The 13,878-nt window shown below is 38.8% G+C and overlaps 1 protein-coding gene across 6 annotated transcripts in view; it reads right to left on the bottom strand.

Annotated features, from left to right (window-relative positions):
- mark1 (MAP/microtubule affinity-regulating kinase 1) overlaps positions 1-13,662 on the bottom strand; it is a 190,460-nt gene extending 176,798 nt beyond the window's left edge. For 5 of the 6 annotated variants that reach the window (XM_078557099.1, XM_078557101.1, XM_078557100.1 and 2 more), the window contains exons 1-3: positions 13,145-13,661; positions 11,764-11,967; positions 10,826-10,879 (exon numbers count right to left, since the gene is read on the bottom strand). In XM_078557099.1, the coding sequence (XP_078413225.1) occupies positions 10,826-10,879; positions 11,764-11,967; positions 13,145-13,621 (735 nt within the window). In that variant the 5' untranslated portion in view covers positions 13,622-13,661. Of the gene's footprint in view, positions 1-10,825; positions 10,880-11,763; positions 11,968-13,144 lie in introns of all 6 variants that reach the window. The other variant, XM_078557104.1, reaches the window with a different exon arrangement.
- Between the last annotated feature and the right edge of the window lie 216 nt (positions 13,663-13,878).

Genomic DNA, 13,878 nt, shown 5'->3' with positions numbered 1-13,878 from the left:
ATATTGTATGATGTTGTATGTGCCTGCATGCCACTATAATGTAAATGTGCCCGACAGAGCAACGATTCAGCAGTGCAAGGGTTAATGTGGGACTGGAGAATAGCACCACCCATGGTATGATATATAAAGTCACATGGTAATAGACAGAGAACAGTCTAGAAAGAACACTCTGGAACCAGCCTGCACGGAGGTAACAGCACATGCATGACAGTAACCTTGGACCTGTAAATAGTTAAATATTAACAATAAAGGGTTCATGTTTAAATATAGTCTCAATATCTCATCATTGAGACACCGCTATGCTCATAATACAACATGGTTGGCAGCGCTGGGAGCTCCCAAAAGATATCACATCAGAGGTAGTACCATAATCCAACATGGTGATCCATGGTGTTATGAAAGGTGGCAGCTAAATACGTGAACCTCGGTAAAAAGCAACCGAAGTCTAACTAGAGAGATGTACACTAAGAAGAAAACTTGAAGAAAAGGTTGAAAAAGCTTCACTACAGACTTGGAAGTGGGGAATTCACCAGAGTGAGTGGGAGTCCATTACAGAAAATAGCAAGAACCTGAGTGACACAGTTCACAAGTTGGTGAGCAAAAATATAATAAAAGTAGCTGTACTTACATTTTAAAATAGGTGGCGGCCCCAAGGGCTCAGCATACAGAGGGCAGCTGAAAGAAAGCTGCAAGTGAGAAAAAGGTTTAAAAAAAATGTCTGGCAGAGTCATGAGGGAAAACTGCAGAGTTAAGAAAACCTGCAGAGTATAACAAAAAAAAAGTGGGAAAAAATCCCCTTCACGGCAAGCAGAGCACACAGAACTAAGTACTGCAGCTTTAAGTTAAAAAAAAGGGCCCCGGTCAGAACCCGAGTCCACCAAGTCTTCCCGGATGTGGGACGTTCGAAGGAAAAAAAGACCTGCAGAGTTCCAAAAAACTAAAGAATCACCCATAAAAGAGTTGCTGCAGTTCTAAACGTTTTATGAAAAATTTTTTAAAAAGCAGCCTTAATTGCCGTATAGCACACCAAAGCACTAAAGCACAGGAAACTTGCTACAAAGAAAGCCAACAGCCTCAGTGTAAAAAAAAAAGGTTACTGCACTCAGTCTTAAAGAGGCAACACAATTTAAAGCTGTAACTACAAGAAAATAGCCATGGAATAGAAATTTAGAAGAGACCGCATAGACAAGGAAACTCTGCCGAGGGCAACAAGAGACCCCAGAATGGCTGCAACAAAAGACCTGAGAGGGAGGGCAACAGACAACCCCCATAAGAGGGAGCCAAAAGACCCCAGAGCGAGGGAGACAGACAACAACTCAGAGTGAGCAGATGGCTATGAATGAAGGAAAGCTATCTGAGGTAACTCAAAAGAAACAAAACATGCAAAAAGTAAATCTTCACATCAGAGCCGAACTGGAAGATTTGAAGCGCAAGATTCAAGCTGAGTATATACCTCTGAAAACACACAAACTGAAGTCATCAATGAACCAAGCTGTTCGAGATCTGAACAAATTTCAGAGACGACACAAAGGTATCAGGAGGAAATAACGACTCTCAATTCCACAGTTAGCAAATCAAAGCAGGAGTTGGGAAAACTCAACCAGATGTTCAGCCAGGCAAAACAGCAGGCAGAAAAGGCACACAAAGAAGTTGCAACCCTGAAAGACTCACTGAAGAATCACAGAAAGACACGAGGAGCTACATAGGATGTTGAATATCACTTCAGAAAAAGCTGCGTTGATATTATCAGTAACAACGAAACAATGTACTGAAGCCCAGAGTGAGTTGGCAAGAGACCAACAAGAAAATGAACAGTTGAAAAAACAATTGATTGTCCTTCAAGGTCAAATGCAAAAGGAATGTGTAACCATTCAGCAACATGAAGAAATGAAGACTTTCTTAAACAGCAGAATGGAAGCACAGCAGAAGAAACTCAAGGAGACTATGCTGTATTACAGGGAAACTCAAGATGAAGCAAGCGAGCGAGCTTCGCAAAGAAAAGGAAAACCTGTTGACAAAACTTCACACACTAGAAGAATTCCTTAGGACAAAGTTTATTCTTCTAGAAAATTACGAAGCAAAGGAAAATAAATTTCACGTCGCTATGAACAAACTGAAGAGCCAGTAGGCAGAGAAGGCTCAGCAATGTTCCATAATCCAGGAGGAAGCTGAAAGCTAAAAGAAACAAATTGAAGAGTTGAAGAAGCAGTTGAATGGAAAAGGGGAGGCACTGAAAGAAAAAGGCTGCTTTTCCAAACTGCGAGCGGATAATGAAGCCATAAGTAGCACAATTACAGGACTGAAACAAGTTAAGACTTTGCCAGAGACAGACCTGACCTCAGTGAATCCAAAACGAAGCATAAGGACAAAGCTCTGTTGCAGGCACAGAAAGAAAAAGACAGAAATGAGATCCAAAAATATAAATCTGACACTGAACGGCAAGGCACTAGAACAAGAAAAAGCTGAGCTGAATGAAAAGATTCATAAACTTGAAAATAAAACAGCAAACAAATATTTTGCTGAAATTGTGAAACAAGTGGAAATGAAGGTTCCATTTGCGAAACGTATACATCCAGGAAGAATATGGTGGACACCACGGAAAAAAAAAACTCTCATCCACTCTAGGGATGAACGAGTGCACGTTCCCTGAGGAAGGAATGGGACAAACACTTGGCGCCTAAAAGAAAGCAGACGAGCTGTTAAAGAGAAACGCAACTCGAAGGAGCACAAAAAATGAATCAAATGGAGATGGTCAGTACCAGAAACAGAGTACTACGGCCATTCCTCCAAACATGACAGACCAAGATGTGAAAGAACTTCAAGCCTCAAGACTGTCTGAATTTATACGGTCAGAGACTTGAGATGGGGGAGCAGGGGCAGCAAGTAAAGATTATATTGTAATACTCCATTGGAAGGATGCAAAGTTTGCCTTGGTGAAAAAAGGTGGATGTTGCATGATATAGGTGTGTGCATGCCATTGTAATGTAAAAGTGCTCAGCAAAATAAGGGTTAACATGGAACTGGAGAACAGCACCACCTATGGTATGATGTATAGAGTCACATGGTAATAGAATGAGAACAGTCTAGAAAGAACCCTCTGGAATCAGCTTGCATGGATATAACAGCACCATGCATGACACTCACCTTAGATCTGTAAATAGTTAAAAGATTAACAATAAAGCGTTCATGTTTAAATATACAAGTCTCGAGATCTCATCATTGAGAAACCACCACGCACCATAATACAACAGATAGCTTTGTCTGATTTTTCTCCTTCCTAACTAACAGAGCACAGATTAGCGATCAAACCTGGAACCTCACTTCTACATGGGGTAGTGCATTTCCCAACTGAACCATGAGGGAATTACACACATTTTAATTTCCCAAACGTTACCTTGCAGAAGGGAGAGGTGATGGTAACCTATTAGTTATACTATTATTTAAAATTGTGAACAAGTCTTATGGCATTTATTTTAACAGGGAACTTGAATACCAGTACTCAGGGTATCTAGTCTGCATTATTAAAAACAGGGGTGGGAGGGGGCATCTGAAACTTTCAAAATCATGGCAAATGAGATGATTACAGTCACTCAAATCTAGCAAGCTCCAAGAATTAATTCAATTGGATTGAACATCAATGTTGACAGCATCCACAGGAACATCCACTTACTGTCCTTCACAGTGTTTACTTCATTTTATTCCTGTCTTGTTCACTGCAATCTTCTTTTCACTTCCTCCCTCTCCCCTACTGCTCCCATTTGTCTTCCATTCATTTTTGCCAATTGCCTTTTGGCTGGATTTAAACCCAGCAACTAACCAGCCTCTCTATTATCAGTAGGCCTTCTTACACTGCCAACCCCATCATTAAAAAAATACACACAAACATGGAAACAGTCTGACTAAAAAAAAACATGCACACAAAACAGAATAACAGATCAAAGACTCTAATTAGAATAAAATAAGCAGCACATCAGGTGCTTCACTGATGGGTGGAAGGGGCTCCACCTTCCATGGCACTTCAGTAACCTTGCAGGTGAAGGCCACTGTAGTCCACTAGCTTAATGCCCTCCAAATGATTAAGATCATCTGCGGATAGAAACACCATTGCATTGAGTTGGGCTCTGCAAAAGCAAATAAAGCATCCCAGGCTGCTGCCACATTCTTCACAGCACATTCAACAGTAGCACTGATGGAAACCTGCAAGTCAGTTGCCTGCCTGATTCCTCAATTAAGAAATTGTATATGGGCAAAGGTGAAATTAAGTATCAAACAAAAACTTGCCAGACACATGACCAAAGTCACAAGTGCAAATTACAACCTCAAATTTGGTAACCTCATACAGAGGTATTGAAGCTGCAGGTGAAATGACTGACTGGACGGTGGTTTTTGCAACATGCTGACCAACAAATATGGGGTGGGAAATTGAAGTAAATGTGTCTTGGAGAGTAAATTGCAGCACAAAGCAAAGATGTGGCCAAATGAGTGGATCTAACCATTCTTTTCTGCTTAGACAGATAAAATGCCCACAGGTGGTAACTTAAAAAGGGGGAAAAATGAGAAAAAAACTATTTTAAAAACTACCATTTTGATGTTGTTAATGGCACAAATTGCTAATGACAAGACTACAAGTTTACCAAATAACACAGGAAAGTCAAATAAATTCTTCTTCAAACAGTACAGAGCCACTACTTGTCACCTCATAGGTGGAATATTGTATATATTGTAAAATTAAATGGACCACTAATGATTTATCCAAATGCTACATTAATCTGTTTCTGTCTATTCCTCTTGAGCAGTTAACCATGGAAGAGGAGATGGAATAACAACAGGGTATCATGTACAATCTGCAAAAAATATATACATCATGAAATGTAAAGCAAATACATCTTTACACAAAGAAACAGGTGTCAGTTGAGATGATAGCTATGTGACAGATCATACAAAGGCAACAGCTTAGGTTACAAGCAATAGAAAATAACAAGAACTGTTCATCGATGGTCTCCAACTTTAGGTTAAATGTAGTATTTCCTTTTGCTGAAGTGAATAAATAGATCAGTAGGAAAAATCTTGCTACTGTATGGCTGAGTGTTTGCAAATATCCCAAAATCCTACATACATGTACAAAAGGCTGACTGTTTATTTGATTCACCAATTCACCAAGAAACCTAATTAAAAATGTTTTTTATATGTCTTTTAAAGCACTGGTTAGCGGAAGGATCTCATTGTACAGTGTATGTTATAATGGCTGTCCGACTGCCTAACACAACCTACATCTGGATAATCATACAGCAATATTGCCTGCAAGACATGAAAATGGAACCACAATGCCAGTTTTATAAATAATCAGGAAAATTCATACTCCGTCTTGCTTACATACTGTAGAATGAAATATTACATTATATTGGACAAAATAAGCCTTTTAAAAACAAAAAAAAACTACTTACATTACATTGCAGACATGGCATGGAAGAAAAACTGAATAATTTGGCAACAAAAAACAGATATTCTGTTGCTAAGAAATACTCAAAGGTAGCCAAATTAAATTTCCTTAGGTGAAATAGGTTTTGTACCAAGGTACATCTTCATTACAATCATCATTCTGCCCATTTTAAAATTGGACTACTACAATTGAGAATTATACTCAAAGCCTTTCAGGAAAAAAACTAATCTATCCAAACTTCTTAAAGTGCAATATCTGTAAATCACCTCAACTGAGAATGTTGGAAGACAATTACAACTCAAAACATGCTTTTCTTTCCTAATCTGGGGCTGTAAATTTACAAGCACCTGGCAATCTGTAAACTTTCCTCATCAAATGGCAATTAAACTATGATTGGTCTCAAGATCTATTTAAATTACTCTCGCTTGGATTACTGAATCTTAAGGGGACAATTCAATTTAGAAGCTAATCAAAAACTGTGCTTCACAAGCACAACTAACTCCATTAACCATAAGCAAAGCAAGAAGATATCAGCAAGTTTTAATAACCAATGGGGAGGAATGTCTAACAAAGGTTTATTTCATTTTTCTCAAAGATTTTGGACATAAAACAAAGCCTAATTTGTAAAATCAAGTGATTTATTTTCAGGACCTAAAAAAAAGCAATTTTTAAGCACGCAAGAAATAAAACAATGGTTAAATCCGAGACAGGAGAAAAAAGTTCTTACCAGTTGTCAATCTTCCTATTTAACTAAAAGCATTAAGGACTATTTGAATCACAGCTACTTGTTTGCCTGCACTTGCTTTGTCAAAAGTTTACTTGCTGTATTTAAAATAGATTTGTAGGGTTGTAATATTTCAAAATGTTACCCACAATCATACAAAAGTCACCAACTATAGGGACAAGATTTATCACTAACGCATATTAGCAAAAAGGAAGAACTTCTTTAAATCTTTTACCCTCAGTCTGTATTTTTTAATTAAAAATTTCAAAGCCATTGATCGATTTGCAAATAACTTAGCAAAATATGAATGGAGCCTTAAAAATCTCAAATCACAAAATTCATTAAGAAATCTTTTTAATAATTTAACCATAGAGGAGAAAAAAGGGAACAAAAACAGCAATAAAACATAAAACTTTACTTTTAGGGCTGAAGAGTACAATTCTTGAGGTTTCCAAGGTATACATTAGCTTAAAGTTTCCTTGAAAACATTCTCTTTTTATACAAACCAAACTGGTGTATATTTTTGGAAGGAGGGCAGGTTCTTTATTTATTTAGACCTAAACAATCCACTGCCATTTTTACTCAAAAATTATAGATGGAATTTGGCAAGTGATGGTCATAAACCATATTCATCAGCAGTAATTGTATGCTACAGAAAAGGAAAAAACTCTCCAAACTCCGATTGTACTTTTCCTTTTTGGGCCATAGTGACAATAAAGGAAGCCAATAAGTCATTGTAAAAGATGAAACCCTCATCGGAAAATACAGTAGAAATATATAGTATTTTTCAGCAGTCTCTAACCACCATGCCACAACCCTGACAGTTCTGTCAATAAACCAACCTTATTTCTTTCCACCCCACCCCAAGCAAAATTTTTCCTCATCCTACACAAAAATTCTTTGAGGTTAATATAGGCTGATCTGGAGGAGCAATTATGACTGATACAGGCTACTTTAGCCTCATATGTGCATTTCAATTTTCCATATCCTTCACTTATGCATTCTGAACAGCTTTCACTAGAATTAGCAGGGTTTATTTTTACACACAAAGAAGTGCCTTGACCTCGAGCCAAACAAAATGCCTGTTTTATAATTATTTGTCTCCAGTAGTTGTGAAATATCCCATATATTGCTGACAGCTGTTACATAATCAATCATTCTTCTGTATGAGAACCAATAGTAACTCAAATACAAATTATACTTTCATTGGACTGTGAAATGATCAGTCACACTCACAGGACGATAAAAGGAAGAACAACTGCAAACTTCTCACATTTTACCACAGCTAGAGGCCTGTAGTCTATTGTAAGTTACTTTATAAAACAAAAAATCTCAAAACCATAAAATTCATTACGAATCACTGAAATTTCTTTTAAGAATTTAACAGTAGGCAAGGAGAGAGCGTAAAATGGCAATAAAATGTGAAACACTACTTTTAGGGAAAATGTATGCTGTAATTAAAAAATACTGATACAAAAAGATTCCAAAGGAAATTTAGACTTCCCCATGTCATTTCCAATGTCCATAATCCAAGTAAATTAAGAGTCAGAAAGGAAAGTGGACAACCCAACTAGTGACGTTAATGAGAAGGGGTAAAATGGGTCTGCAGGAATATATGAATTGATCAAAAAGGGGTTCACACAATGTAGTGCAGTACAAAGAGGCAATGATTCAGTTTCATGATATATTACAAATTTTTCTCAAACAGTTATATGTATCTGGCATAGTACCACTTAGATAAAAAATTAACTAGAGAGGTTCAAGAAAGCAATGTTGGCATTTATTTTGAGAGGACTAGAATATAAAAGCAGGGATGTGCTGCTGAGGCTTTATAAGGCTCTGGTCAGACCACATTTAGCATATTGAGAGCAATTTTGGGCCCCGTATCTCTGGAAGGATGTGCTGGCCCTGGAGAGGGTCCAGAGGAGGTTCACGAGAACGATCCCAGGAATGAAAGGCTTAACGAAAGAGGAACGTTTGAGGATTCTGGGTCTATACTCGATGGAGTTTAGAAGGATGAGGGGGGGATCTGATTGAAACTTACAGAATACTGAAAGGCCTGGACAGAGTGGACGTGGGGAAGGTGTTTCCATTAGTAGGAGAGACTAGGACCCGAGGGCACAGCCTCAGAGTAAAGGGAAGCCCTTTTAGAACAGAGATGAGGAGAAACTTCTTTAGCCAGAGAGTGGTGAATCTATGGAATTCATTGCCACAGAAGGCTGTGGAGGCCAGGTCATTGAGTGTATTTAAGAACGAGATAGATAGGTTCTTGATTGGTAAGGGGATCAAAGGTCACGGGGAGAAAGCGGGAGAATGGGGTTGAGAAACTTATCAGCCATGATTGAATGGCGGAGCAGACTCGATGGGCCGAATGGCCTAATTTCTGCTCCTATGTCTTATGGGCAAATCTTTTGGTTAAGGTATTTTAAGCCACTCATGCTTCACTTGCCCTCCATCTGACATGATGTGGCTGAGTATTTTGTCCCCTCCTCCTGTCATGCAACATAAGAACAGTCTTTGCAAGACCACAATGACAGATTTCACAGACCATAACCAGCAGCAAGAAAACGGAGCAGAATATGTATGATACAAAAATAATAGTGATTTGTTGGTTATAATCCAATCTCAGTTTCTGATGGTTTCATGAAACATTTAAGTTTCACTCTTACAGTATACATCAGAACCTCCTGAAACATGATTTGGTTTTGTTTTAAATAACTCGTATCAACACACAAGAATAGAATGGACAAAATAGTTTTACATCAAGTATACAGCACAGAAACAGGCCACTTAGCCCAACGTGTCTATGCCTGTGTTTATGCTCCACACAAACCTCCTCTCACAACTTCTTGATTATGAAAAGTTAAAATACGACAAGATTTGTCCTCATAGCAACTGTAATATCTTGAAATCAACTTTTTTCAAAATGAAAAAATAATGAAATGGGTGATGAATCATTTATTGCCTTTTACACCTATATTTGATTCTGGATTGGGTCGTTGACATAGTGTTAAAAGTATTTATGGTTCATTTAAGTCCACAAAAATGTCTTCAATAAAGTGTATTAAACTATCTTTCATTTACAAACAGGTCATACATACATCGTGGTAAAACATATCTCATCAGTTGTTAATAATGCAATGGTGAAACAATTTAGATGTTGCTCTGCTCCCTTCCCAAAAAAAGGTTTCCCAAAGACATCTTCAGGGGTACTGCACCCTTTAAGCTCTACATAACAAGGGTTGGCTAATACCTTCATTTTTACAAAAGCACTAATGTCCATCATCCGTATATTATTTCCCATCCCACGACCCCAACCAAACTCAAAGTGTTCAATAGTCCTCAATATAAACACAACAGTAAATATAATGTAACTCTTGCTGGCAAGGAAAAGTGCTCCTATATCTTTAAAACAGATTAATACTGTAATAAGAAATATGTTTCATCAGTACAGAAACTTGTTGTTTGTTGTGAGTCACAATGAACATTCACAATCCCTAAATTTTCCGTTCGTCGGGCGGGCAGAGCTGACCCAATCATGGGCTGCACCACCATTTTACGTGGGCAGGCCAATTAAGGCCATCCCAGTGTGACGTCCACAGGAAAGCGCTATGTGCTCCCTGTGCAGGCCGGGGTGGGGGGGGAGCCCTAAAATCAAGAATACGCTCTTTTGCACGTTCGCACGAAAAAGCGCACTCATCTCCCTGAGGCTAAGTGCTGCCTCAGGGAGATCGCCTCGACTTTTAAAAATATTAAAAATAGAGAAAAAAAAATCCCTTACATGTCTCCTCATGTGACAATGTTACATGAGTTGGGACATGTTCTTAAATTCCGTAACAACTTTATTACAATTTTTAAAACCCTACATGAAACCTCATCCCGCCGCTGGATGAGGTTTCATGTTTTTTTTTGCTGCCGCCGGGGCTCCTGGCCTACCCGCCAATCTTAAGGTTGGACGGGCAGGTCCTTTAATTGCTTAATTGATCCTGTCAATGGCCTCAAGTGGCCATTGACAGTTCAGCGGGCCCACAGCTGATTTTGCTGCGCCCCCACCTTCCTGAAAATGTAAATGGGGCGGGGTGACGTCATCCCGCATCATTTTACACGTTGGCAAGCGGGCCCCTCCCCCACTCGCCGACAGTAAAATCCTGCCCATAATTACTATTATAGACATGCCATGAATGAATTCTGTATCATATCTCACGATTGCAACTAATGATTTGCGATAATCATTTTTTCTGGTTTAAATTTTACTGTGATCCTTAGTATTTATTTGTGAATATAACAGCTACAGCAATGCAATAAAGATCTTCCTCTCAATTGTCCATAAAAGTACTGATTCTCAGTCAAAAGTTTAATAGTTATTACTACTCTTGTGGCAAACAATAAATATCATGGAGGTGAATAGCAAATGAGAACATTTTCTGCACATAGCCAGTTACTCCTCTTGCCTTACTAAGGTTTACACAGTAACACTGCATCAGGCCTACACTTGCTAGGTCCACACATAAATCCCAAGTTCACAAAAACACCATTCCTTTTGTTAATAAAAGTAATATTTCTGTGCATGCAAATACAAAACAAGTTCATTCATATTTTCTTAGTTTGCCCCCATTGATAAAGCTGCAAAAACAAGTTTGTAATTGGAGATAAAACTATACCTTTTGTAGACTGGTAGGATTCAGCTGTGTTTTGTCAATTATTTTAACAGCAACCTGAAAATGATTTTTAAGAGTAATCAGATTGTTTGTTAAGATATTCTATACTTAAAATATTTATTAGATAGGATGCACAATTTTACGACCAGGTGGTCATAAGTATGAACCTCAAGACTGCCTGACACCCAAATCTGCTCCATTCTTATTTCTGCCAACGTCTCACAAAAGCAAGCATTTTGTATAAATGGAGCTTGTCTGGGTGCAAGGCCTGAAATTTATTTAGATAGATTTAAGAAAACGAATCATTTATCTTTAAAGTATCACATGCATTTCAACAGAAAAAAATCATTAAAACCCGCAGTATTCTAAATAGTTCAGCTTCCAACAAAATTGATATTGACAAAATCTAACATTTAAGAGAAATAAACAGGATACAATACACAGAGAATCTAGAGTTACAATGTTGTAGCATCCAGTTTTAACTCAAGTATATTATAACAGAAGGTAGCATACAAACACTGGTTCTGATGGCTTCCGAGGAGCACACCAAAAACTCTGCTACTTCCACCAAGTGTTCAGAGACATACCAAAGATAAGGAACGGAATAGCAACATTTGAGTTGTTGCTACTCTATCTTGCATATCAAAATTGTAGTCCATATGCCTGTTTTGCTTTGCCACAGGAATTCCAAAACAGAATGAGGGACTCAGCCATGACTGGGTCAGCCTTCCAGGCTAATGGAAGGTACATGGAAACAACAGGCCATGTGAAAATGAAATCAGAAAAAAACAACGTAGAGATGTAGAAGAATAGAACTTTTAAAATGCTTCAAATATATTTAAATACAAAACGAGGAAATAACTCCAATTCAAAAACAGTACGAATACATCAGAAATGGAAATAAAATGCTGATAATATGAAGCAACCAAAGTAAAACTCACTTCTCTTCCAGTCAGGACATGTCGTGCTAATTTTACTTTTGCAAAGTTTCCCTTGCCTATTGTCTTTAGCAGCCTATAATTTCCAATGTGGGGTTGCTCTTCAGTTGTAGATGCCACTGAATTTCTGCATCGTGGTAGGTTTTGTCTGCTACTTGATTTGGAAGGCTGGATTTGAGAGTCACCATATCCATCAAGAGAAGTGTGCTGCAAAAGTGGCCATGTACACACTACATTAATTATTTCACAATAAGCACTTATATAGTGCTCTATACATTTTAATTGCATGCAACAATTTAGATTTACAACGTTCATAGCTTTGAATACTTGAAGAATCGTTGGACAGCAATGCACATAATGCATACTGAAGGTGCTGTCATTGTACTGGGATGACTTCAGCATTATCGGTTACTTACACCAAATCTCCCTTGCTGGAAACTTAATATAAAAAAAACAGGCTTCCTCTCAAATTAACAAGTCCAAAACCAAAAATCCTTGCAGTGCATGCAAATGGTTTACGTTAACGTCCTGCTGAATATAACAGGCACAGTGAGACTAAAAGCATCAATATTAAAAAGGCCCAATTTGGGAAGGGGATAGAATATGCAATGCAACTAAATAATAAGTCAGTGAAGAAACAAAATTTGCACTCGTAATATTTTGGTTTTGAAGTAGGGTAGCTGTGCGGTTGACCCTTAACCCTGCCAGTGAGTCGTCAGTTTTCACAGTCCTTCCATCAACGCATTTTCCTCCTCCAAATATATAGGGAGTGAAAAGATTGTGAAAGAAACATCGCTAATAACGCAGATTATGGTCTCATATGTTGTCAGCTCAAAAGCGAAGGAGAAAAACTCCCACAATAATAGATCAAACTGAAAATGACTGCGCCAGTTGGAAAGTCTGCATTGAGCGATACTAAATAGGGACGGGGTTCTTTTGTGGTCCAGTAAACAGCTCCTTGTCATTGAGCTGCTCCCTACAGTCAAAGGCAGCCTTAAATGGATATTTCCAGGCTGAAGGACAGAGAGTAAAAGGAGGGAAAGGAGGGGGGGGGGGGGGTGTGGACAATCAAATTGAAAGGCAGGATTTTTAAATTCAGTCTGAAGGAAGTAACCTTTCCCCAGAAAAACCCTTGTCCCTTATATTAAGAGAGAGGCCTGTGAGATCGATGAAGCAGGCGAGTCAATGCCTCCGCTCCTCTACAAGGGATTTTTAAAAATATGCTGGAACCATCTCCCGGAGCAGTCACACATCAGAACATCCCTCCTCAGCAAGAAACACACGCATTCTTTCAGCGAGCAGCGTTAAAGCCCCGCGTCCTCGGCTGAAACCTTCACATAAAAGTAACAATAATAAAAAAAAAATGAAACATTGTCTCACTTACATTTTCTGTGTCGCGCTCATTCACTGTGGGCAATGGCGTTCTGGTCGACATTTTGGCTTCACACTCAGTGCCTAGGCCGAATTGTTCCCTTTCCTTTATTTCTTCCCACTTGTACCTCTCTCTCTCTCTCTCTCTTTTGTTTTGCCTTTCTCTCTTATTTTCAAATAAAAGAAGTCTCCAGCGGAGAAGGGAACGCTCGCCTACATGTTGGATAGAAAATCCTCCATTACTGACCGGGCATCTGTTGGTTAGTGAGGAAGGTGGGGAGGGGGAAGAAGACAAGAGAGAGAGAGAGAGAGAAAAATCTGTATGAATTGAAAGAGGAGGAGAGACAGAAAGACAGAGAAAGAGAAAAGGGGAGGGGGGAAGGGGGAGGGGGGAGGAAGAGAAGGAGCTGGGGGAGAAAAGCCGCCGGAGCTCAGGTATACTTGTCACCACAGGCAGGCAGGGACTGAGAGCGAGTTTGTGAGCGTACATACATTCTGAGAGACAGTACACAGACAGCGAGAGAGCGATCCCAGCGGCAGCCAGTTCCAGCATTAACTTGCAGTTAATACAGCAGACACACTCTCTTTCCCTGGACTTTCAGCAAAAGGGGTCCAAGAGGTATCTAACCTGCCACACTGCAACACAAATCAATACTTCAGCATAATGACATTGGCATGATCTTTTGCATATTAGACCTTTGTTGAATATCATTTTATTGCTGGATATTTTTCATCCACCCATGCACA

Source organism: Cetorhinus maximus, chromosome 14, assembly GCF_964194155.1.
Source record: "Cetorhinus maximus chromosome 14, sCetMax3.hap1.1, whole genome shotgun sequence".
In the NCBI taxonomy this organism is placed as follows: Eukaryota; Metazoa; Chordata; class Chondrichthyes; order Lamniformes; family Cetorhinidae; genus Cetorhinus; species Cetorhinus maximus.
This window is presented reverse-complemented; position numbering and strand designations above follow the sequence as displayed.